Source organism: Podarcis erhardii (assembly GCF_964252035.2).
Source record: "Podarcis erhardii genome assembly, chromosome: 1".
In the NCBI taxonomy this organism is placed as follows: Eukaryota; Metazoa; Chordata; class Lepidosauria; order Squamata; family Lacertidae; genus Podarcis; species Podarcis erhardii.
This window is the reverse complement of record NC_138497.1, coordinates 81504133-81531274: the sequence shown is the minus strand read 5'-3', so window position 1 is coordinate 81531274 and position 27142 is coordinate 81504133. Positions and strand designations below refer to the sequence as shown.

The 27142-nt window shown below is 42.5% G+C and overlaps 1 protein-coding gene across 1 annotated transcript; it reads right to left on the bottom strand.

The window, feature by feature from the left end:
* On the bottom strand, nucleotides 1-26925 carry LOC309327800 (acyl-CoA (8-3)-desaturase-like). The gene is made up of 12 exons (XM_081837317.1): nucleotides 26347-26925; nucleotides 23860-23970; nucleotides 16848-17045; nucleotides 15232-15333; nucleotides 15004-15132; nucleotides 13798-13855; nucleotides 12292-12368; nucleotides 11261-11358; nucleotides 6068-6164; nucleotides 3718-3797; nucleotides 3452-3577; nucleotides 1-1630 (listed from the first exon to the last, which is right to left on the bottom strand). The coding sequence occupies exons 1-12, from the start codon at nucleotides 26908-26910 to the stop codon at nucleotides 1579-1581; spliced, it is 1692 nt and encodes a 563-aa protein (XP_081693443.1). The 5' UTR covers nucleotides 26911-26925; the 3' UTR covers nucleotides 1-1578.
* Nucleotides 26926-27142: the final 217 nt, after the last annotated feature.

The window sequence follows — 27142 nt, the reverse complement described above, 5'->3', positions numbered from 1 at the left end:
TTGACCCAAATAAATTTATGAAATATATTAAAAGATACAAATAAATACAAATATGTACACATGAAGTGGTGTACATCCTAAGAGGGCTGTGCTAAAGGACCAACAGAAGGTTGATGCTTCCAATTGTGGGTCAAGACAACAAATACTGAACTAATTAATACTTTCAATCACACTGCCAGATAATCACCAGGCAAGAGGCATTGCCCCAGGTAACACATTCCCAGTGGCAGCAGCCTTTGTGTAGTAATGGACTAAGAGAGTGTGGTTTCAAAGAACTATGACCAGAGGCATTCATGCCAATACTGGATTACATTGAGATTGCAACCACACAATTCCTCTCCTTCAAAAGAGGAGCACTAGTCATGTGATCAGGCATTGGTTTGGAGGCCCAGGCTCAAGCGTTCTTTGAAGCGCATAGTGGAGGGGAAGAGGCACTTCTTTGGTCTGCCACCATGCGAAGGCATCTTCCTTTGGGAAGATGTTGGGGCAGTGATAACATTAGATAGATGAATACAAGTTGCTGAGAAAACGTTTCCTAACCTCAGCATGGAAAGGTCATCTTGCACAACAGGTGCTGTTTGGGAGGAGGGGTACATGAGGAGAGTTCAGATCACATGTGATTATCCTCCAGGAGCACCTCTTTCTCTGGTTATTATGAGGCTTTGAAGAAAACTATCTGCAACCAACGGCTCTTAATACAACACATTTTGAAACAGGAACATGAACACACTCAGCTTTAAACTCAATTATGTTATCTGGTCCCTTACCTCTATGCAAACATGAAATTGCATCCCTGAGCTTGCAACTGAAGCTAAGATTTAAAGTTACCTTCAACTAAGGTCTTATCCACACTTACCTCTTGCCCTGCTCTTTCCAGGCAGAGGTGCACACTTGTAAAAGCTCCATGTCTGAACATGTCTGTTTTCTTTTGTTGCCCCAGAGTTTTCATTGAAAATCCATTCTTTAACACTCAATCAGCACAAACAGTAATTCAGATTTCCAACGGATTGCATTTGCTCCAACTACGCTTTAAAGAGCAGGTTTTTGTGGGGAAAGCTCCAAAGGGAAAGGGCATTCGAACACAGAGCTTTAAAGTGTGGACTGTGCATGGAAAGACCAGAGGAAAAGTAAGTGTAGATAAGCCCTAACATGTGGCTTTCACAAGTAATATTACACCAGCATTGTAGTTCCCCACTGCAGCTCTGCCTTTTTGCTTTAAACACACCTCTTCTGAAAGCATCCCTCACCAACCATACGGAAGACGACAGTCAGGTTTCGAACTCATACATGCAACAAAAAGCAAGATGTACTTCTACAGGAAGCACAGACCTTCCCTTTCCATGACTTTGTCACCCGAAAAGCCACAGTGCAACCAGAACAACATGTGCACACACACAAAAAACCCCAACGGTGCATAGATGTAGGAAAGTTTCAGGAGTCCCCCAACCCCATGCCAAAAATAATTATTTAACGTTTGTCTAGCTCACCCACCAGACCCCAAATTCTTCATAGCACATTAGCTGCCCTCTAGTCTGTGATGCATCTTCATGGTCCTCCTTCTCAAGTCTCTGCTGCTTCTTATCCATACAGATATGCTTCACGCCAGGCATCTCCTGAATCCTTTAGAGAGCTGCAAAACAGGGAGGGAGGGCTTTGATTAAACAAGAAGAGAGGACAATGCGGCAAGTAAAAGGTGGGTCCCCCCCCCACTACATCTCACTACTATGTACTTCTTTGATCAGTGCACAGGCAGCAATTCCATATCCAGTGATGTTGATCAATCTGAAACAGTTCCCACTGCCCTAAATCAATGAACTTCTGATTTACCATGTTTATTTGACTAGCATATAGAAAATTTAACTTCAAAAGTATGCCACATTAACTTTACCATGCTGTAAAACTAAGCGTCTGAAAGAGTTCAAAATGAAATATTCCCACAGGAAATATAATTTGAACATTGTATTTCAACAATTTCAAACTGGATTTATTTTTCTGAACATGGGCAGATATTTAAAACATGACCACTTAATAGCATATATTTCTGTTATATGGGGCTGTGTTCAACTAAATAATTGCACCAGCAGAGCGAGATTCCCCTTAGTTTGCTTTGAATAAAAAAGAAGGTACTGAAAACTGTTAACATACAAATTTTAGCATGCCCGATGTGCATAAATATATACGCTTCCTAGGAACAATCACCTGAAAAAAGGTGAATTTACAACTTTGGCTTTAGATACGACTGGAATTTTATGTGTTTCAGTTCCCCTATATAGTTTGTATCATGTTCATTTTTCCTAATACAGAAGTCTGCCTAATATACACATCTTTGCATACAATTTTCCTTACTATAATGCATTTCCCCCCATTTTTTATCACCAACATATACATTTATTGCACACTTTACAGTATATGGGATTTTGTATTTGGCAGAAAAGCTACATTGCAAAATTTGGAAAAGTACAAATTAGGTGGCGATGTATCAGTTCTCGTACTCTTTCAGACAGTGTGAATCGGAAGCTTCACCTGTAAGTGCAAAGCGAAACCGTTCCCCACTCTCCATCCCTAGTGAGGCCAAAGGAGACCAACTGAAGGCAGCCCTGTTTAGAGAAGCTTTTAATGTTTGACAGACTATTGTCTTTTAATATTTTGTTGGAAGCCGCCCAGAGTGGCTGGGGAAACCCAGCCAGATGGGCGGGGTATAAATAAATAAATAAATAATATAACTGGATGTATCTTGAGTTTCCCCTTTTTCCACTTCAGCTGTTCAATGTCATGCATAAAGCAAAACACAGACAAACAGGAGTGCCTGGAGGAGCTTAATAAGGAAAGGGTTTGAAAAAGCCTCTTTTGATGTTCATGATTTGGGGAGTGGGAAGGGACTGAACAGATATTTGACTGTTCCTTGGGTGTCAGGTTGTTATTTTTGTGTAGGATTCAACCACACACCAGCAAATTCAGGTTAAGAACATAAGAATAGTTTGCTACATCAGGCCAATGGCCCATCTTATCCAGCATCCTGTTCTCCATGGAGCAAACGGCAGATGGGAGACATTGCAATCTAGCGCCCAAAGGCAGGAATATCAACTTGTGGAAGCAGCTGGTCTCATGAGTTTCCTGCCTTTGGACACTAGATGGCAGTGCTTTCTTAACACTTCTCAGTGATAAGAAAAGCCATTGGGAAATGCGCTGGGAAATGAGGGATAGCACCTGCTCTGATGCAACATCATCCAACATCCCTTCAAACAAATCGGAATAAATGCTTAAACAGGTCACCTGGAAGTGCCACTAGAACCAGTGTTGCTCTCCCCTCGGCTCTTGACTACATCAAGGGACAAGTTCTATTAAATGTTAATGGCTGACCAGGGCTCCAATACTTTTTGTCCTTTTCTTCCACTTCCTTATTGCTTTTCTTGCCACACTGCAGTTCATAAAGCACCCTTGCCATACTTACTGCAAAATGTCTGCAAAGGCCTGGAGCAGGGACTTGCTGTGGTAGTCAATGCCATGCTTGGCACACAGAGATTTCACCAGGGGGGCCACCTTCCAGTAGTTGTGGCGAGGCATCGTGGGGAAAAGACTGCAGAGGGAAGAAAGGGTGTTCTGTCAAATCAGCTCCTCTTTCTTATTTAGAAGGCCCATCCCACTAGCAATGATTTCATAAAACCACGCACTAGGGAGGTACACAAAGGATTTTGTGGCTCCCACTGTCCTACTTACTGGTGCTCAATCTGGAAATTCAGGTGGCCAGTGAACCAGTCATTGAACGGGGACTGATCCACATTGCACGTTGCTTGGAGCTGCAGGGGGAAATATAAGAAAGGATATGGAACAATGGATCTCTTTGTTTCACACAAAGAGACTGCAACTGAATGAGGCAGTTATCTTTTATGTTCCTCTAAGTAGCAGCAACTGGATCCCACAGGAGTAGCATTCCAGCAAGTTTCTCAAGGGAAATGGTCAGAAAGGCAGGTATCCCACCTTTCCAAAAGATGCTAAGGAGGCAACGACTGATTTATGTGTGTCTAATTGACGTGGGTGGCACTGTGGTCTAAACCACAGAGCCTAGGGCTTGCCGATCAGAAGGTTGGCAGTTCAAATCCCTGCGACGGGGTAAGCTCCCATTGCTTGGTCCCAGCTCCTGCCCACCTAGCAGTTCAAAAGCACGTCAAAGTACAAGTAGATAAATAGGTACTGCTCCAGCGGGAAGGTAAACGGCATTTCCGTGCACTGCTCTGGTTCACCAGAAGCAGCTTAGTCATGATGGCCACATGACCCGGAAGCTGTCTGTGGACAAACGCCGGCTCCCTCGGCCTACAGAGCGAGATGAGCGCGCAACCTCAGAGTCATCCGCGACTGGACTTAATGATCAGGGGTACCTTTACCTTTTTATTTGACACATAACTGTGCATTGTGGCCGGAACAAGAGCAGGGACAGAACAGGATGGGACACTGCATGGAACACATCTCCTAAACAAATTGGGGGCTGCCTGTACTGATTGTGTTTCCTTAGCATTCCTTTCCCACAGAAATAAAAATGGGCAAAATATCCTCCATCCCAATTTGCAATTGGCTCAGCTTTTGTAGTTGTTGTTTTAAAAAAGAAGACCCCTCAGAAAAGCTTGAGATTTACATTTTAAAGTACTCCTTAGCTCTGAAAGACTCTGTCTGGAGGAGTTTGCCCAGCAACACCAGTCCCCTGCCAATAATCCCCTCACCTCACTTTTCTACATACACTAAGATATCTCTGGTGTTATTTGATTCCCAGCTTCCATCAGTCCTAGCCAGCATGATTAATGATCAGGGATGATGGGAACTGTCAGCTGGAGAAGACCATGCTGGCTACCTCTTTGTGGGACCGGGGAGGAAAACTCGCAGCAGGGAAAACTGGCAAGAGCCTGAAGATTTTTCAATGCCACCTGGATATCTTTCTTGTTTTGGCCTTAGACCCAACTTTCCCTGGCTCCTCTGGATTTGCAATCGGTTCTTTCTGTTTCTGTGCTCTTTTCATTTTACTTATACGCTACTCAACCAAGTTCCCCAAATTCTTTACACATACAACACAATACAACATCTCACTAGAAACACTAAAACAAGATAAAAAATAAATCACAAAAACAAAAAGCCCAGAAAAAAAAGGCCAAACAAAAATCAGTATAAAAACACAGCAGCCAAATAAATGTAAGTCCGCAAGGGGGAACTCTGTGCAAATTCCAAAATTGTGATTTAAGAGGTTTGGGAGAATGAGAAGGTGTTCAGGTTGCAGCTAAAAAGACCACAGTTGTAGGCACAGGACAAGCCTTCGTGGAGGCTCCACCACTGAAGGCACCATGTCCCTAGCAGGTGTCTGCTGTACTTCCTTCGGTGGGGGAACATGGAGAAGGTTGCTCTTTTAAAAAAAAAAAGCTGATTGCTTTCAAACTTTTGTTTAGGCTGCCCCTTGGACATTTCTATATATAATGGAACGGTAGGATGTAAATAGAAAAGGTAGGATGTTTTAACAAATGCATGAATGAATCCCTGTCTGACTCTGCATTAAAAACTTCTGTGCGGTCAGAAGCACAGCTGAAGCATGGGTGGGGGTGTATTCAGCTTGACTTGCCAATCTGGAGCTATATTGTATTCCAGTACCCACCCACCCCTCCATTTTTTTGTCTTCTGCACCATCACTAGTCTAAAAGTGTCTGTGATGATTCTCAGAGCCCCTTCAGACATCCTTTCCACTGCACATTCATGATTGTTATTGGGGTGGCCATATGTGATCTCATTTTCAACATCATCTGCGTCGCTTCCAAATGTTTTGGGATGGTCACATTGCTTCATTTCCAATCGGTGCATATACCATAGTCCCAGTAACTTTTTGTGCCACAAATGTTCTGCTTTATTTTGTCCCACTTTTGTTGGTCAGTTGCCCCTCTAGACAGAAATAATGTAGTAGCATTGGGGAAACACTGCAGAACAAGCCAAAGCCACTAATAATGCACTAGTATTGTGCCAATAACGTTTTGCGCAACACACACACATTAAAACACCAGAAACCAATTATTTGAATAGTAAGAAAGTGTCTTACCTGGGTAGACACCCAGTCCATATTTCTATCATAATCAATGTTCATTGGGATATGATTCATTTGTGAAACCCAAGTAAACCAAGTGGACTCTAGATACCTGCCAAGACAAATGCATGTATTATTATTATTATTATTATTATTATTATTATTATTATTGAATTTCTATAGCACCATCAATCTAAGGACCATAGAGTGGTTTACAATATAAAAAAACAAAGATGCATAACATAGTAACAAATAAAACAATATCCGCCCCCCCCAGTTTAAAAGGACATTGATTGTTCAGTCAGCCAAAGGCATGGGGAGAAGAAGAATGTTTTTGCCTCCCTGGGAACAGCATTCCACAAGTGGCAAGCCACAACAGAAAATGCCCTTTCTCGTGTTGCCACCCTCCAAACCTCTCATGGAGGGGGCACACAACGAAAGGACTCAATTGATGATTGCAGGGTCCGGGTTGGTTCATACAGAGTATTGTCACACACAAAAAACACATCTTGTTACTTAACTTGGTATGTTGATCTGGGATTTGTCTGGTAAAACCCATCACAGCCATATTCAAGCTGTTTGCTGAGGACCACTTTACATATTAGAATAGAAACAGGTACACGTTTAAACTTCAAAGAGTACACCCTTCACTGTAAGGTTCCTCCCCCACACCGATTGCATACATCATGGCAAAAAAGGTAAAGGTAAAGGTACCCCTGACCATTAGGTCTTGTCGCGGACAACTCTGGGGTTGTGGCGCTCATCTCACTCTATAGGCCGAGGGAGCCTGCGTTTGTCCGCAGACAGTTTTTCTGGGTCATGTGGCCAGCATGACAAAGCTGCTTCTGGCAAACCAGAGCAGTGCACAGAAACGCTGTTTACCTTCCTGCTGGAGCGGTACCTATTTATCTACTTGCACTTTGACATGCTTTCGAACTGCTAGGTGGGCAGGAGCTGGGACTGAGCAACAGGAGCTCACCCTGTTGCAGGAATTCAAACTGCCGACCTTCCAATCGGCAAGCCCTAGGCTCTGTGGTTTAGACCACAGCGCCACCCGCATCCCACTTCATGGCATACTTTGCACTAAATATGTACCTCTATTGCTCTATTACTAGAATAGGCGAAGCAGTCCTAAGAAAATATCCATAGTAAGTGAGAGCAAGGCTGCCTCCACACCAGAAATCTTCATGTTCTGGATTTTTTTTTCAATGCCCTAAACATATTTAGTATGTTTATTTCAACTCATATTTGGTAAGCAAAGCTAAAATTGCCCATTTTGAATTTGACAGGCTGTATAAATAACTCTAGAGCCAAAAGCAACTGAACTAAAATACTTGATTAGGGAAAAGAGAGAGAGGAAGTGTTGTAACAATGGAGGACATAATAATCCTCACATAACCTGGTAACCTGGGGGGGGGGACAGGAAAAATAGGTAGAAAAGGAAATTACGGTAAATGCCTGAGGAGAGGGGAACTAAAATTGGGAATGTGTGCTTCGACAAAGGCAGGAAAGGAAATTGCTTGATGGGAGTTCTACTTCCCTAAACGTTGCCTTTTCTGCCTTTAACCATGCGGTGGCACCAAATCCTCCTTGATGTCTTGCTGCGGAATCCGGGGGAAACATGATTTCCAGGTATACAAAATTATTGTGCCTCAAAACAATTGATCAAGGAGCTGATGGGAGTTGATGCTAGACGTAATCCTAAATGCTTTGGGTGTAAGATATAAGGGTAGTTAAACTGACTGGGAACTGTGACCGCAATGTCAACATATACACAAGTGGGAAAGGGGATTAGTTAGATGAAAGGGATAAGAATGCTGTTCAAATCGTTTCAAAATCCTTGGAGATTATTTAAAACCAAACTAAAGGAAGCTTCCAAAAAGTATACACAGATTTAGGAAAGACGCCATCAAATTAACTGAGATTCCTGCATTGCAAGGGGTTGGACTAGGTGTCTCTGATTCTACGAAATTCAGGAGGCTGCCAGTTAAGGAGCAGAGCCAAGGAAGCAGGGGCAGGCAAAGAAGCTTCCTTCAGAACAATGAGGAGGACTCAGGAATGCAAACTGCGGGATAACCAGCATACAGTGACAAGGATGGAAGTGAAAAGAGAATTTGGGGAGTGTAATAAATAGAAAAAAGAGTGTGTCTGCTTAAAAAAAAGCCCAGCAAAAATATTTGTTTAGCTACCTCAGAATCAGGAAACTGGCCAAGGAGGTAGGTAGCTGGGCCATTAGACAACAAGAAAGTAAAAGGTCTGCTATAGGAGAATAGTAGTGAAGCTCAACGCATTATTTCCATATTTTTTCATCTGAAGAAAGCACTGGTCAGATACTCGACTGAACTGGATTTTTAAGGAAGGGAGTATAAAGAATTAAGCCAAATAGGGGCAAGAAGAGACTAAGTCCTTGGCATTTATTGACAAACCAAATAAATCCCTGTGTTTGGAAGGAATCAACCCAAGATCTTGAAGAATTCAAGCTGAAATTGCTGATCTTCTGACAATTGTGTCACTTAGATTTGTGGAGTTGGAAGGGACCACATGGGTCGTCTAAGTCAAACCCACTGCAATGCTGGACTTGTCTATAAATGGATCATAATTTTAGCTTGATCAAAAAGCAGTATAAAGCACTGTTGTCTCTGTCTTATTGATACAATCTCTGTCCATATTGTTAAATATTGATAATTATTTAAAGGGCTTTGAGGGGTTTACTGAAAATTATTTTATTATGTGCACTGCTTAGAAATTTTACTGAGTAGGAAAATAACACAGGACTGGAAAGTAGGCAGTGTAACAATGGCTTTTAAAAAACCAGATCCACAAAAGATATAGGAAATTATATCCTTGGCATTGCAGCTTACATGTAAAGTAATAGAGGAAATTTTATTTGCTAATGCTGACTAACTATGAACTGATGCTGACTAATCAGGAAAGAAATAGCACACCGGCTAATTTATCCAGCAAAAACTATTTTGAAACCAGTATGTGGGCAAAGTTGCTCTTTTAGCTGCCATGTTTTCCTTTCCCGTATAATGCAAATTACACTGCTGAGAAGATGACAGTGACAAGAGGTCTGTGTGTGGCCAGTGACAAACCCAAGCCTCTTGCCTGGCTTAACTTTTTGGTATTTCTCCTTTCATGTAATACAAGCCATGCCTGACACTTACCACCAAACCACAACCCAAATGTCTAGCTAGCATTTCATTCATCTATTTAATATTTAAAAAAATATTCATATAAACCATAAAGAGCATCCATTAAAACAAGAAATACAGCCTAAAATCAATAATATCTATAAAGCAACTGATGGTTGCTGCTTCACATACAGTAAGAGGGAAGGATATAGCATCAGGATCTGCTCTAGTTTTGGAAATTGACATTTTTAATTGTAAGTTTTTGAACTGCTTTAAAATGTATTTTAAATTGTTGTAGCCCACCCTGGGACTTTAGGGTAAAGGGTGGGTTTAAAAAAACAAACAAGCAGATCCATGTGACAGTGTCGAATGTGGTAGTAAGCCAACTTGCTGTCAATCCCCCATTTCCAATTTATTTACTTGGCCCTTGAGAGCTAAGTAAAGTATTTCACAAATGAAGCAACGCAATCATTTATGCTACTTAGCCTGCAGCTATGCCCAGTCCCGGATCCGCAAGTGCAAAAGACTGCCCTGCCTCCCTGATTGTGAACTTTAAGCGACGGATTTCAGGACTGCTTAAACTGACTGGCAGCAGCTAAGATCCTTGGCTAAGTGTACGGGGCAGTGCACAGAAATTAGTATCAGAAGGCAAATGAGAGAACAAAGGCAGGCCTGACTTTTCCCCCTTCTGTCTCCAGGAGTTGAAAAGGAGGGATTTCTCCGTTCCATTTTTTCAGAAGGCAGGTTACCCTATCCACCCCAAACAAACACTAAAGCAACCTCCTGTCCCTGCTTGCATTCTGGCAAGCCCACTGGGCCTATGTAAGGTCCCTCTCCCACTCCTCTGCTACATTCCCACAACCGTTCACGATGCTTAGAACTAGCTTAGATGATTCCCAGCTTTTGGAGTAGCATCTCTACTGTGGCAGTGCCCACCACCACCTATGTTTAGGGCTCAGCCCCCCGAAACACAGTGGCCACAGCCAACATGAGATGCACTGACGCTGGATTGAATGCACCTACCAACTTGCGCTGCAAAGAGGCAGCGTTTGCATGCACCCACACCAAACACAGACGTGCACTTCCAGAAACGGAAACACAGGCAGGCCAGGGCGCACTTGGTTTTGCCTTTCTCTCCTGTCCGCCTGTCTCTCCCCGTCCCCCTAGCTCTTTACCTCCACCCCCATCCTACCAACCATCCCCTTGCAAGTCCATTGCCAGCCACGGGTGATGCTCCCACCTTCCCTAGCTCTGCCAAGTCCCCAGGCACACAAGCCACAGAAGGCAATGAAGTGCCAATCTCTGACAGTCTTCCCTGTGCTGCGTTGCTCAGGGCCACGGCGATCAAGTGTATTTGCTGACACCTTAAGGAGCAGCTGTCTGTGGAGAAGAGGGGCCAGAAAGCTTTTTGGGATGGGGGTGGGGGGAGAGAAGAAAACAAGAGAGAAGCGACAGGTCCGTGGTGCCACAGCTCACTTCCCCCTCCTCACCTTGATCCCTGGAACAAACAGGGACTGTGGTGGAGGGGGACACAGCACATTGCCATGGTCAGGGAAGCAGAGGGCCAGCTGTGTTTGCTAGTGCTTATTTTCCCTGTGGCCGGTAATTTAGCAAGCCAGCTGTCCATCGCCCATAATTTAGCAATCGCCCCTCCACCTGCTGCCCTGGGCACATGCTCCTTCCCCCCCCCCACCCCTTTCCATCACTGGCTATGCTTTCTAAACAAAATGTGAGAAACACTTCTCTTTCTGGTGTCTTAGTTTATAAATGTCTCTAAAATGTTAACTAAAGGCCATGTTGAGCTAGCATCTTGATGTCTGCAGGACATAACAATATTTATGGGGCAAAAGATTTGAGTTGCAGTCTGGGGGCTGATGCAATGCAAATTGAAGACAATTTTGCACAACCTGAAAGCGTTTAACCTAAAATGACTAGCAGGACCTAACTGTTGGAAGTCACACATGTTCAGAGTATATCACAATTGGATAAAAAAAATATAGATATTTGAGATTAAACATCAACCAAAAATAGATGAGAGTTCAACAGAGAGAAGGATTCTGAGGTTTCGTGTTACCTGGAGAGCCAGTAGTATGCCATGAAACAATTAAATCCCATAAGAGGTATGTACATGAGACAGACTCTGATGTTGTATGAAATGATCAAGGCTAGATCCTGTCAAAGGAAGGGGAAAAAGAAAGGTTATGTTTTCTGCTACACAGTGGCGTGTGTATTTAAAATTTGTGTTGACTGCTGCTGGAATTAGTATATGTGAAGAGTGAATTAACCTAGGCAAACTTCCTCAGGTGTATATCTGCTATCGCTTTAAGGCTAGGCAATTGACAAGTGTAAAACCTAATTTCATTTGAGGTAATGAGCCATTTAACACATCAAAGGAGTGCAGCCTCTCCCTGTGTTAGTAGAGGCCAGAGCTTATTAAGAGGAAGGATCAGAAAGCAACGGGAGCGCAGAGAGGAAGCCAGTCAATACGTGGGAGTCAGCAGGGATGTATGCTGGAGAGTGGGCAAAGCATGATGGCTGCTGTCTGCTTGAGTGCAAGGCTACGGCTAGGGAAGAAGCAGGGACCTTTTGGGGTGGCAGCGCTCTGAGCCCCTTCATCTAGGCTTCAGGTTGTATATATGTATAAACCAACCATATACCATAAAGGCACCACCAAAAGGAAACACAAACCCTGGGTAAGTGCCTGGAACCCCTGAATTCGCATGTACCACTCGGCAGAGACTGGGATGGCATGTAACCAGTGCTTTTTTACCTAAAAAAAATGTTTAGGGGTACTCTCATTTTGACTCAAGAAAATCACCATTTTATAGTTCAAATTGGGAAAATAAATACAGTAAATGGACCAAAGTACAAAGATTCACAAAATGTTTAGGGGTATGTGTACCCCTGCATCCCCCCGGAAAAAAGCACTGCATGTAACAATATGTGTAATAATGCATATAATGTGCAATAACTGTTTGCATTTTTAGTGGAACGGATTAAAAAGAAATCTGCTTCTTGGTGGGAATTAGGGGAAAAAATCAACACAGATAAGATGCTCATCTAGATTTTTTTTTTATTTTTTTTGGAAATTCAATCACTACTTACCACCCATTCTTTGCGCTTGAATGAGAAGTAGAATACAGACCACTGGAAGAAGGGAACCAGCAATGCTGGGGCTACAACTATTGAAAAACGAAAGGAAGACTTTAAAAAACAACCTTTATAAAAATTTCAAACTACCATTCATCTTCCTGAGAAAGTCGAGTATTGCTTGTCTTTGCTCACAGAAGGGTTCTTCTTTTTCACTTTTTTTCTGCCTTTCCCTTATCCAGCTAGTATTTGTCCTCACTTGAGAACTCCATTTTATCTGCTTCAAGGGGTTAGTCTGATGGCCAGCAAGATAAAATTTCCGCCATCTTTGTTCCAATTCTCCCCTGCAGTGTGGTTAAAGCAACTCAATGCATAGTCTAAAATGCCGCCTCTTAAGCTATACATTTTTATTCTCAAATTTTTGCTGATCGTACTGCTATATCTCACTTTCACCCTATGGCTCAACAGATATGCAGTGTGCTATTATCCTATATTTATTGGTTTTCAAACTCTGCTGGCTAGGATTCTATAACCTGTGCCCTTTCTATGTATGGCAATGTCCTGAGAGAGTGGCACATTGAATGCTCTGTGGTGCGTGGAGAGCAGGGGAGAGAAGAATAAGCTCAAAAGCCATTCCCAACTAACAATGAGACAAGGAAGTTACATCAACTCAAAGTTTATTGAAGGTTAGTGCTGTAAAGCCACAGATTCCAAAGGTCTTGCAGAGCAACAACCACTCATTTTCCATAGACACTACCTCACCTTTCTCAGAGCCTGGGTCACCCCCAGAGGCGTCGGAGACAAACATCAAGGGCTCAGTCCAACAGGAATGAACATACACCCCAATAGCTCCCTTCCCTGAGCTACAGAGCTTGGGAAGTGAGAGATCTAGAGGTTATGGCATTCTCATCCTAATCTCCATTACAGGGGGGTTGTGAGGATAAAATGGGGAGAAGGAGAAGGAGAATTCTGTAGGCCACCTTGAGTTCCCTGGAGGAAAGGTGCAATATAAATATAATACTACATAAAACCAAAATGGCACAAGATCCTCTCTGGGTCACCCCAGTAGCCAGGTTCCCTTATATAGTGTTGGGGGGCAGGGGATTCCCCTTTTCAAAGCTCTCTGTAAGGTTGGGGTTGCAGGTTGGGGAAGAACCTCTCGGGTAACCAAGAGCTGAAACCTCCTTAGGCCTCTGGGCCCATCTTTCCCTTCTCAGGAAACTTTTCTCCCTGATTGGTTCCTCCAGGGAATTTAAACTCATGAGCTCCAAGAGCCCTTCATTAGGATTTTGTGGTAGCAGCTGCTCCCTGCCCTGCCCCTGGCTGGACCTGATGAGTTGTGGCAGATCTGGCTCTTGGGGAGGTGGATCAGGGACTCCATCAAGCGCAAGTCCCGTGACAGAAGACTCTCTACCCAGCAGATATTCACACTATTTCACTTAGAAAAGTATCTCAGGAAGGAGAAGCTCTGTGACAAAGGAGTGGAAACTTGTGACATTTTTCAGGGACAAAGATACTCACGCCAGAAGTACTTGTGCTGATGGTTGTAAGGCATATACTTCTTTTTCTGCAACCCGAGCTGTGAAGAAAGAGGTATCAACGTCTCACTCAGGCTATAGACACCCACCTTATTCACCTATCGCCTATTCTTTCAGTCTCTGGGTGACAGCTGCTACATGAATAAAATATACTTAGCACCTTAACTCCCATATCCCCCTGGGCTTCATCATAAAATGGGGTGTGTGGAAATAAAAATCATAACCAAGGCTCGGTCATGACCTTATGAAATTACACATCCTTGCTACCATAAACGAGAGAGAAAGAGAGGCCAACTGGGATGATCTGCCCCCCAAAAGCTATTTTATTTATTACACTTTAAGTCTGTCTTTCTTCCCACCAAGACCCTCAGAGTATGAATGATCATTCTCTGCTTGGGGCCCATTGTACCCTCCTGACCCCATTGTATATTTCTGTGGTCTTTCCTGATGGACAACATATCATAAAAATGTAGGCAGCATTCGAATCAACAATCCAAACTAGGAGCTTGGAAGACACACAGAACATAGAAACAGGAAAGCAGTTACTTGGCTTATTAAGAAATTCAGGTGTTGCCCCTTTATATCACAATCCTCTGCCTACCTACTAAAACTAAAACCTAAAATGCCTCATTGAAGTCAATGGGACTTACTCCTGTACACGTTTACCTGGAAATAAGTCTTATTGAACTCAAGAGTACTTACTTCTCAGTAATTGAGCAACTTGAAAGAATTTTTAACCAAGGGTAAAATTATAAGTTATGCTAAGAATGAAAAATTAAGACATAAGAAATAAGAAATATTTTCTTTATGGACATTCAGTTTGATTATATCTATACAAAATGTTAGTGGTATGTTGCTTCTATATGAATGTATAGTTACTCAGTTTTCATTTCTTTTTCTTTCCCTTCAGACAGTTTTGTTAGTGTAGGTAAAGGAAATAAGGTCTGAAAACATGTCAATATTTTATCTTATATATATCATGCTTATATATTATTTGTCTTTATAATTGTGTGTGTGTGTGTAATCTTTATATTTTATACAATTTAAAATATTTTTTAAACCTGACGTTTTCCTGCTGAAAATCATGACTGTCTCGTGTAAGCTGCCCAATAGCTTTATTCTTGGCTGTCCACTCTTTCTGGCTGCTTTCCTAAGCAACCCTTCAGTAGCATACACCTTGCAAACATACCTCTGTAGCCAGCTTCTTCCCCAAAGCAAACACCAGGGGGTGCATGTTGAGATCAGGGTCTTTACGGAAACAGTTGGGTTTGGCATGGTGCTGGAAATGCAGGTTATTCCACCACTGGGCTGGCATTCCCTATAGGAGAGGAGAACACAGGGTTGAAAACAGAGCAGAAGTCAAACCCACTGGCTGTCAGAAAGGACAGCTTCCACTCAGAAGTGTAAATATACCTACTTTCACTGTGCCCATTAAGATCTTGTGAACCCAGTGGTTCAATGTGGATGTGCTGAAGACTGAAAGGTGTCCCAAGTCATGCTGCAACCAGGACATTTGATTCTGTAAGATAAAGAGGATCATTAAGAAAGATGAGACTGAATGATTTTACTTCTGTTTTCAATTAATGGCACTTTAGTGTGGTGTCTGTTATTAACTATGATTTTGAAACAAGCCAACTTCATAAACTATGATTGGAGTCAGGCTTGTTTCAGGTAACCATAGTTCAGACTAACCACAGTTTATCCTGGCATGAACACAACACTAAACGAAGCTTAGTTAAAGACAAAAGCTTCTTATTTCCACCTTGCAGCTGTACCAGAAAAGCAGAGGATGGAGCTAACAGGCCTGAAGATTGTCTATATGATGCTGATGCTGATCTGAACTAGGGTAAAGCATTTCTCGACTAATTGGGGATGCCCTTTTGAATGATTAAAGGTAATATGCAAATTGAATCAATGAATGTGATTAATATATTTGTTCTTCACATAGCAGTTTAAAAATACAAGGACCAAACCACACACACAAATATTATTCTCCCTATCAGCAACCAGTAAAGCAGTCACAACAGGCTCCAGCATTAATTCCTGACCTCTTTAACCCTAATATTACAGCCCATGCCCCATGATCCCTTTCTAAACTAGTGTAAGTATATTCAATCATGCTATTTAAATATATCCATTAATTACAATCCAATGCCACAGCTCCATAAAAGCTTTTAGGGGCTCACAGACTATTTTTCTTGAAAGATTCAAGTCCATAAATCACCTGTCTTTAAAAAGGACACAAGGCAGTGGAAACATGCTTTACTTGCTATGGCGAGTGGATTTGTTGAAGGCTGAATATTGCCAGATTAACATGGCACTTGCCTCTTCAAAAAAAGCATGGTGCAGGTGGTTTGTGTGTGACTTCTGACCTGCCCAACATCTCTCCCTGCACCAGGGCTGAGAAACCTGTGGCCTTCCAGATGCTTCTGGATAACTCCCATCATCCCTGGGGCTGATGGGAGCTGAATCAAACAACATCTGGAGGGTCACAGATTCCTCACCCCTGCCTTACACAATAGGCTCTAAGTCTGTGTATATTGTGTCTTTCAGTTTGTTGGAAGAGGGGGCAGTTTGACTCCCTAGGTCAAAGAAGCTGGCATAAGGGGATGTAATAGGTGCTAGAAGGGTCTAGAAGGCTTTTCCTTCTTTACTAAGATTATGCCCATGCAGAAACAACAACACCCCCATATTTACCAGGATTGACCCATGAAACAGGATTTTGTGTCTGATTCTTGGTGATGCTATTAAACTATAAGTGCATGGATAAACTACCCTGTCTGAATATGGATTTTCAAACAGCAAAGTTCTCTAGAGACTTTCCAAAGTTCCACAAGTACTTTATAATGTAGCACAAGGAAATAGCTTTGGTTTTTGTGGTAACAAACAAACAACCCCAAACCCAAGTGTGCTGTGAAGAGCTAGCTGCATTGGACTGTGTTCTGGTTTCATGAACCCCATGGTATTTTTGAAATAATAATGCGTAGGAAAGAAAAAAGTTTCGAAGATGGAATGGTGTCTCAGACATTCTACCTGAGCAGTGGTAAACAGTGCAACGCCCACAAAGAACGGCACTAAGGATGATCCAAAATACCAGATGGTAAACCAGGCAGCAGCATCCAGCACCATGATTTGAAGGAACATCAGGAAGAAGAAAAGAGTGTTGGGCTTCAGAAGTCCCATCTTCTCAACAGTGGACCGCAGCTCCCGGAAATCTTCCACTAGCAATTTCTGTGGGGAAACAAAGAATGGCAACCAGTTGTTCCAGACACACACACAGAAGTAACATCGGAATGCATCAAATGAAAACAGGGAGAAAGAGCACCAGCCACTTACAGGTGTTATTGGGCTCCAACTCCCATCATCCATTGGGCCACACTGGCTAGGGCTGATGGGAGTTAAGAGTCCAAAAATGTTTGGAGGACCACAAGTCCCCCATACTTGCTCTCCACGGTACTAGCTGCATCACTAAATCCTCTGGTGATTCCTTTTTTTTTTTTTTTAAATAATTTTTATTAGTTTTCACAACAATAAACAAGAAAAAAGAAAACAAACACAACACAGAAAAAACAAATAAACATAAAACATGACTTCCCCATACCTCCTTTTCACTGCATCCTTATTCCAAAAGATTTTTTAGCAACCCTTTAATCAATTTTTCTATTGGTTCTCTTTAAGTTTCCATAAAATTATTATTTACAGCTGTAATTCTCTGTTTCTCACCCCTTAACATCTTAACAGTCCTCAATTTTGCAGCAGTTTTTAAGATATACTTTAATTTTTTTCCAGTCCTCTTCCACCGCCTCTTTCCTCTGGTCACGGATTCTGCCGGTCATCTCTGCCAGTCCCATAAATTCGGTCACCTTTGTCTGCCATTCCTCCAGAGTAGGTAGTTCTTGCGTCTTCCAATACTTTGCTAAAAGAATTCTTGCCGCTGTAGTTGCATACATAAAGAATGTCCTATCCTTCTTTGGTACCAATTGGCCCACCATGCCCAAGAGAAAAGCTTCTTTAAAAACGTCCACTTAAGGACTTTCTTAATTTCATTATAGATCATTTCCCAGTTGGCTTTAATCCTTGGGCAGGTCCACCAAAGGTGGTAGAAGGTTCCTTCCGACTCATTGCATTTCCAGCAATTGTTATTGGGCAAATGGTAAATCTTTGCAAGCTTGACTGGGGTCATGTACCACCTATATATCATTTTCATTATGTTCTCTTTTAAGGCACTACATGCCGTAAACTTAATACCAGTGGTCCATAACTGTTCCCAGTCAGCAAACATAATGTCATGACCTATATCCTGTGCCCATTTAATCATAGCTGATTTAACCGTTTCTTCTTGTGTATTCCATTTCAGCAGCAAGTTATACATTCTAGACAAATTCTTAGTATTGGGTTCTAACAGTTCTGTTTCTAACTTTGACCTCTCCTTCTGGAATCCTAATTTCCTGTCTTGCTTAAATGTCTCATTTATCTGATGGTAGTGCAACCAATCTCAAACTCTATGCTTTAGCTTATCATAACTCTGAATTTTTAGCTTTTCACCCTCTTGTTCTAAAATTTCAGAATATTTTGGCCAGTCAGGGTCCATATTAAGTTTTTTCACTGCCTTAGCTTCCATTGGTGACAACCACCTGGGGGTTTTACTTTCCAACAAATCTTTGTATCGATTCCAGACATTATACAGTGCTTTCCTAACAATATGGTTTTTAAAACCTCTATGCACCTTTACCTTGTCATACCATATATATGCATGCCAACCAAAGTTATTGTCATACCCTTCCAAATCCAAAATGTCTGTATCCTCAAGAAGTAGCCATTGCTTCAACCAGCAGAATGCTGCCGATTCATAATAGAGCCTTAAGTCTGGCAGGGCAAAGCCCCCTCTATCTTTTGCATCCGTTAAAATCTTAAATTTTATTCTGGGCTTTTTGCCCTGCCAGACAAATTTTGATATATCTTTCTGCCACTTCTTGAAACAGTCCATCTTGTCCAAAATCTGTAAGGTTTGAAATAAAAACAACATTCTTGGCAATACATTCATCTTAATGGTAGCAATTCGGCCTAACAAGGAAAGTCTCAACCTTGACCATATTTCTAGATCTTTCTTCACTTCTGTCCAGCATTTTTCATAATTGTCTTTAAATAAATTCACATTCTTAGATGTTAGGTTTACCCCCAGGTATTTCACTTTTTTCGCTATTTCCAAACAGTTTCACTCTGAAATCTCTCTTTTTCTTCCATTGTTAAATTTTTTTCCAACACTTTTGTTTTCTGTTTATTCAATTTAAATCCTGCTACATGACCAAATATCTCAATTAGTTCCAATACTCTTTTAGTACTAACATCTGGCTGTTGCAAAGTTAACACTAGATCATCTGCAAATGCCCTTAATTTATAGTGTTTAGCTCCGACCTGTATCCCTTTAACCAGCTGGTCCTCTCTAATCATGTTTAACAAAACCTCCAGGACAGATATAAATAATAGAGGGGATATTGGGCACCCCTGTCGTGTGCCTTTTTCTATTGATATTTCGTCCATCACCACACCATTCACAATTAATTTTGCTTTTTGTTCAGAATATATTGCGCCTATACCATTTTCAAAACCTTGGCCTACCCCCATCCCTTGGAGATTCTTCTTCATAAAGCTCCAACAAATATTGTCAAAGGCTTTCTCCGCATCCACAAAAATCAAAACTGCCTTCCTGTTGATGTCCACCTCCAACAGTTCCAAAATATCTATAATGTTCCTCACATTATCTGACATATGTCTCCCTGGGAGAAAGCCTGTTTGGTCCTTGTGAATCTCCCCTAACAGCACTCTCTTAAATCTTTTTGCTAAAATGTCTGCAAAAATTTTGTAATCCACATTCAACAATGATATAGGGCGGTAGTTCTTAACCTGGTTTTTCCCAGTCTCTGTTTTCGGTATAAGCGAAATAAATGCCTCTTTCCACGATTCAGGGGCCTTTTTCCCCTCCAGGATTTGATTACAAACTTCCTTCAATGGTTGTATTAACCATTCCTTCAGCACTTTGTAGTATTTAGCAGTCAATCCGTCTGGTCCTGGTGATTTCCCCAATTGCATATTCTGAATGGCACCCTCTATCTCTTGTTCTGTAATTTTCTCATTCAAAATCGTCTTATTTTGTTCTGAAATCTTTGGTAGTCCATGTTTTCTAATGAATTCCTCTATTTCTTGTACATTTACTGGCCCTTGTGCATATAATTTCTTGAAAAAACTTTGAAAACAGTTGCTTATCTCATTCGGTTTGTGAATAATTTTCCCATCTACTTCGAGAGATGTCACAGTATTCAGTTTTTGCCTCTTTTTCAATTGCCATGACAGCAGTTTCCCACATTTATCCGCCGATTCAAATGTTTTTTGTCTCATTTGCTTTATTTTCCATTCTATTTCTTGATTCATAAGTTCCATATATTGCGTCTGATAATACTTTATTTCTCTCAGAATCTCTTGGGACTTTGGTTTGGATCTCAATTTCTTCTCTCCTTCTTTCATTTTTTCCATGATTTTTTCTTTCCTCTCATTTTGTTTTCTCCTCTTTATAGAGTTCTGCTGAATTAGGAAACCACGCATCACGGCCTTACTTGCGTCCCATATTGTTCTTTTCTCCACTTCTGTTCTCATATTTATCTCGAAGTAGTCTTTCAATATTTTTTGGGCCTTCTTATAAACTTCTTCATCTCTAAATAGGGTGTCATTCATTCTCCATCTAAAAGTTCCAGCTGTTGTTAATTTCATCTCCATCTTTACTGCATTATGGTCGGAGCAGGTTTTTGGGCAGATTTCTGTTTTTTTGACTCTTGATGCTAGATTACTAGAAATCCAAATTTGGTCAATTCTGGTCCATGTCATTTTTGCTTCAGAGAAGAAGGTTCCCTCTCTTTCCAGGGGGTTCCTTGTTCTCCAAATATCAATAAGGTCCATGGTGTCAGTCATTTCGAAAAAAGTCTTTGGTAGTCTCCCTTCCTTAGAAATCACTTGTCTCTGTGCTTTATCCATATTTGTGGAGACGACTCCGTTCATGTCCCCCATCATGACGATTTTATAATCCAAAAAGTCCATTAAAGTCTCATGCAACTTCTTAAAAAATTCGGCCTTCCCTTCATTGGGCGCATAAACTCCTACTATCAAAATTTTTTCTCCTTGAATTTGAATTTCCACTGCCAGGTATCTTCCTTGTTCATCTTTAAATATCATTTTTGGAGCCAATTTTTCTTTTACATAAATCACCACGCCTCTTTTCTTGACCTTATCTTATGAGATAAATTCCAGTCCCAATCTCTTGTTTGTCAGAAGCTTCCTGTGAACCCTGGCAATATGGGTCTCTTGTAGACATATTAAATCTAACTGTTCTTTCTTTAAAATATGAAAACTAAATCCTCTGGTGATTCCTGTGGCACAGGGAGAAGCTTCCAGCTGTGCACACAGTTGTGGCAGTGAAGAGAGACCACAAACTGTCATCTGTCCTGAGCAAAGGCTTGGTTATGCCACTGTTTATGGCATTAAAAGTCTTCTCGCCTTCTCAGCATGAATGATTATAAGCCTTCAGAGAAATATATGGCTGGGGAGCCCATGTAGTCTCCCTGTTACAACTGTAGTGTTTCCAGAAGTTCATTCCCATTCTTTAGATCACCATTTAGCAACCAGTCTTTGACAATTACGCTATCTGTATGAACCGTGGTACTGCTCTCTGACGAGCCTTCTTCCGAGGATTCAAGCTGCAGAGATGGGCAAGCGTCATTCTGGCAGATCCACAGTGATTCCCGCATCCTCACCAGATCCAAGTTTTGGAGGAAAGCTGAGGGTGAGGGGCTGGAAGTATACCACCCCCCACAATCTCCCTTTCTCTCAGGAAAAGGAGGTGAGGAGGCAGATACAGCTACTGTTCGGCAGAGTGGCAGGGGTTCACTATCAACATGAGCTGAAGCCCACAGGCTCCCCTGCCTCTTTCCTGCAGAACAGAGAAGTTGAGAAGAACTGAACCCCTTCACCCATTATCAGCCAAGGCTGGAATGCTCACCTCTGCCTTGCCTCCTGGAAAGGAAAGGAGGGTGCAGGGGTGGAAAATGCCTTTGCTGATTTATGGAAATGCTTGCTTGTCTGCATCCAGATTGTAAGGTGGCCACAACTTTTGGCTTGGCCAAATCAATGTTAGTTAGTTAGTTAGTTAGTTAGTTATACCCTAAGTGTAGCAAACAAACTTTGAAAAGTATTGGATAACAGAAGGCAAAAAGTGACTGAGGGAAGTGCAGGCAGCTGGGTAATAAAAATTTCTGCAGGCAAGTAACTTCTGTGGACTTATTTGCAAGGCTAACCCATCCTCATGATTCTGTCAAGTTATTTTATATATCTGAGTTTATTATACTAAAACTTTGGGGCACTATAGCCAACTGGAATACTTATAAACATACACAGCATTACTGCATGAAAATAAAGTGTCATGCAAGAAGGCACACAGTGAAATCCTTTGCAGGCCTCTCCACTACAAATTAACTTGGATGGTGTACTACTTTTATTGCCATTGCGTTCACCAAAGAATCCCAAGATCTGATGAGACTCCTGGGAGTTCTCTTTTAAGTTAAAGATCCCTACTCCCTTTTTCTAAAATTCCCTGGGGAGAATAAATTATTCTTAAACCAGATGAAATCCTGCGTATGCTTACTCAGAGATTAAATCAAAAGGAACATCGTGATACACTTCTGTAGGGCCAATAAGCCCAACAACATACAGCTTATGTATGTATGTAGGGATGCGGTGGCGCTGTGGTCTAAACCACTGAGCCTCTGGGCTTGCTGATCAGAAGATCAGCAATTTGAATCTGCGCAACAGGGTGAGCTCACATTGCTCTGTCCCAGCTTCTGCCAACCTAGCAGTTCATGGCATTTCCATGTGCTCTGGCTTCCGTCATGGTGCCCCGTCGTGCCAGAAGTAGTTTAGTTATGCTGGCCACATGACCCGGAAAGCTGTCTTAACTGTCCAGGGGTCCTTTACCTTTTTTTTACAGCTTATGTAGTAAAGTGCAACAAGGAAGATTCTCTTGTGAATTTTAGTTCAGACGAGTTTGTTCAATAAGAGATCTAAACATATTAATTTTCTTTCTTCTGTGGGTCAGCAGGGAATCTACGATATGTTGCTGGAGTGCAATTCCCATTATCCCTGCCCATTGGCCATTCTTGCTGGGGATGATGGGATTTGTAGCCCTGCAATACAGTGGTACCTCAGGTTACAGACGCTTCAGGTTACACACTCAAGAAAGCAAGAAATAGTAACTCGGGTTAAGAACTTTGCTTCAGGATGAGAACAGAAATTGTGCAGCAGCGGTGCAGCAGCAGCAGCAGGAGTGGTGCTTCAGGTTAAGAACAGTTTCAGGTTAAGAATGGACCTCCAGAACGAATTAAGTTCTTAACCCGAGGTACCACTGTAATTGTAATTCACAAGTTATGCTTTGACCAAAGGTTCCCTGACACCTGCATTACATAATAAGGGATAGGAATGGACTGTAAGCCTAGTTAAAGGAGAAAACAGGAAATATTATTTATTTCGGGTGTTTGCCATACTGTCTGAAGGCTCATTCATACTTCCATTTGTCCAATTACTTCTTCCATTTGGTCCATGACTTCTAGACACAGGTCAGATTGGTTTTTCTTAAATTCTGCTGTTTACAGCTGAATCAGAACAAACGTCAATCCACAGAATACCCAACTGATGTTTGCTCCAATTCAACAGTAAAGCAGCAGGACAAAAGAAAAACCACTTGGACCCATACCCTAGGAGTCATGGACCAACCAGAAATGTGGATGAGCTCTCAGTCACAATGTAGTCTTAGCTTTCCTGTTTTGAAATGCAGATGAGATGTGTCCCCTCTGCTGACAACAGAACATAAACCACTCTTTAGTGGTGCAATATTATGTGCACCATATATATGCAATGTAGAATGGAATTCTGATTTCCCTGCTTTCTTCCAGTGTAAAGGTAAAAAAATGATAGACATATAAATTGTTTCCCATGCCCAACTTACATTTTTGCTGGACTCAGAGCTAGGTTGATCTGGTGCCAATTCTCCTATCAGCAAGGGATTCAAGAACTTGCTTACATAATCCCTATGAAGGTGGAATGCTGTGAATGCATCCTGGGAGAGAAAGGGGAAAAAGCATAAAATTGGGATGGAATGAAAGGCAAGCATACATCTAGGCAAAAGTGAGAGATGAAAAGTAGCCTCAAAACAAAGAATTTGCTGCATGTACTACACAGCTTATTTGCACCCATTTTCATTTGAGGGTTGAAGGAGTGTTGGCTGTGCACCTCATCTACATTCATATCTGTTGTTTTCATGCTAGTGTGTAAGGTAACATGGCCTGTGTTACTTCCAGGTCCAGTATCTGTTTCTTTTCTCCACTACTTTTCATTCAACGTTTCTCAACAGCTGTGCATGGGGGGGGGGAGGGGGACCTGTCTTGTGCATTCTTTTCAACATAAAATTCTATGTAGGAATTTTGTACTGTGATGAAACAACTCTTAAATCCCTCCCCTTTATATCACAGACACGACGTATCTCCAGCCTAAGACAGGTCTCATATACTATACTAGACAAAAGTATTTAATCTTTTCTTGACTTCCCACTTTGCATCTATGTGTCTTAAGATGTGTCTTCTTTTCCATTCCATTGATCTCTCTGCTCTGTGTGAACATATACACTTCTTAAATGCTTAACAGTAATGCAATATTTTAAGAGACAGAGTCACATCTTTTCTACTACACATATATGGTCATTCATTCACAACCCATTTCTTTATTTATTAGCATCCTTCTCACCACTAGTGCGATGATGGAACATCTCCTGTATGCACATGTATATATGCTACACCCATTTCTTACATGTGTGGCCGCATGCCTCCTTCCACAACAATCAGCACATAAGCAAGAAACCAGGCTTTTAAATATTTGCTTTATTATCTATGGTAAATTAATATTATCACCATGCAGGACTATGCAGAAATGGCGAAACTTGCCGGAAGAATAAGAAATCAAAATAACAAACTTTTTGTAAAAGGACAGAAATGGTTTATTGAATGTTTAAAAACAAATTGTAAACAGATAAAGACATTGGCAGGATTATTGAAATAACCTGCAGTTTCGAAAGAATATATAATTAAAATAAATGAATAAAAGAATAAGTTAATTTAGAATATGCAGGAAATGATGAAAATAAATTTAAGGAACCACAGAAAGAGGAGGAAAGAAATCGAGGTTTTAAATGTTACAACTATTGTAAAACAACTAACTGAAATGTATATAAATGAAAACTAATACACACACACACACACACACACACAACCCCCAAGAGTTGTTATAAAAGTTAGTTTTTCTCTTTGGGATCACATATAACTAACACACACACACACACACACACACACGGACTGGTGGGCTAGAAATATTTGCATGATGAGTAAATGTGGTGGGCATATTTGCAAGGCTGGATTAGACATATGTTATGTAGGACTCAGGGAAGCTGACAGTGAATCTGCATATATTTGGTGAGAAGAAAACTATTTATTTATAGGTAACTCAATGCCAACATGCACAGGTTTTCAACCTTTTTGAGTCCACGGCTCCCTTGACTTGACCAACTACCTTCTTTCTGCAGCACCCCTATGGGACTCAGGAGCTCAGTTATGTCATCCTTTGCCTGCAGAGCTGGCAGCCTCTCACCCTTTTTCAAACACCCTCCCTTGTGGAGTTTTCCCTCAGCCCCCTCTCCACTCTTCTTGGGGGTCCTCTGGGCAGCCACTGCTGCTGCGCCTGGTCTCTGAGCTGCCCCCTCCTGCCCCCCAAATAGGCGCCCCCTCACACTGCCCCACAGGGGCCCTGGAAGAGGATTCCCCCAGCCTTAGTGGCCCAGTGAAGACTGACCAAAAGTGAACATGGGGCCAGCACCTTACCTTGGGGGGGGGGCAGCAGTGGGCGCTGCTGGGCCTGTAGGGTGGAAAGGCCCTGGGCTCCCAGGCCGGCCTAGCACAAGAAAGGCCTGTGCAGTGCCTGCTCGTTTCGGCTGGACCGAGATAAACCTACACATTATCGATCTGATATGGAACTCATTATGCTACGCTTGAGGCCTTAATAGTAACAGCTAATTAACAAGTATGAAATAAAAGCCAAAGACGCAGCAAAAGGATATTGACAGGTAGTTTTGAGACCACCATCCCCTCCTGAGGAGGGAAGCACCAAATATCAAATATGAGAGCGTCAGGAAGAAACCGTCTGGGCAGGGGGCCCACTATTGCCAAGCGCTGAAACGTTCACACGACCTCTACACGCATCCCGTGTCGTTCACCAGGATAACTCCGTTTTAGAACCATCCCAAAAGTTGCCGGTCCCAGGGAAGAGCGACTGGTAATCCGCATCTCCGCCTTGCGCACTTGGTAATCCAGGGCCACCAGGGCTTCCCCGCCGCGACCTGCAACCCTCCCGAGGAGGAAGAGGAGCACAACCCGCGCCCCGCTCTCACCGTGGCGTCTTGCCCGGCATAGTGGCTGATCACGCGGGAGCCTCCCGGGTGCCGCCGGTGGAAGCTGCTGATGTCGTAGACTTTCCTGTCGATCACCAGCCAGCGCTCGGGCTTGATCCGACCCGAGCGCTGCTGGATCTCCTCCCAGGTGAAGAAGCGGCGGGAACGGACCTCGCCGCCCCCGTTGGCCCGCTTCTCCTCAACTCCCGCTCCCGACCCCACTCCCGACGTGGTCTCCTGCAGCGGAGGAGCCATTCTCTCCCGGCCTTCTCTCTGCCCGCTGCGATCCCCGCGGCAGCCACGGATCTCCTGGTGGGAATTCCGACGTCCGCGCAGCGCCGCTGTCAGCGAGAAACTCGCTCGAAGGCGAGGAGATAGATCATAAACGTGCTTCGCCCAGCGCCTTCCCGCAGGGACGCTCCCCTCAGGGATCTGATTGGCTTCCCGCGCTCTCCGGGGAGCCCATTGGCTACTGGGCGCCGGCTTCGGTGTCTCCGGAGGCGCCTTGAAGTGCCACACCCAACAAGAGAGCGCTGCCTCTTGGATCCCTTTTGGAAATGCCATAATGGCACTTTTTTTTGGTTGCCCAGTTACCGCCCCGAGAGTTGGCATGTGGTTGATGAAGCTATAATTTCAGACCCCGGACTTAATGATCTTATGCCCACCCTCCCTTTTCGACAGCTACGTGGAGCATGCATATTTCATCTCCTTCCTCCGTCATGTTTTACCTGTTTTACAACTGCTGATCTACACCCCCGCTTTAATAAAGAGATACTTGGATGGACTCTGCAAGATT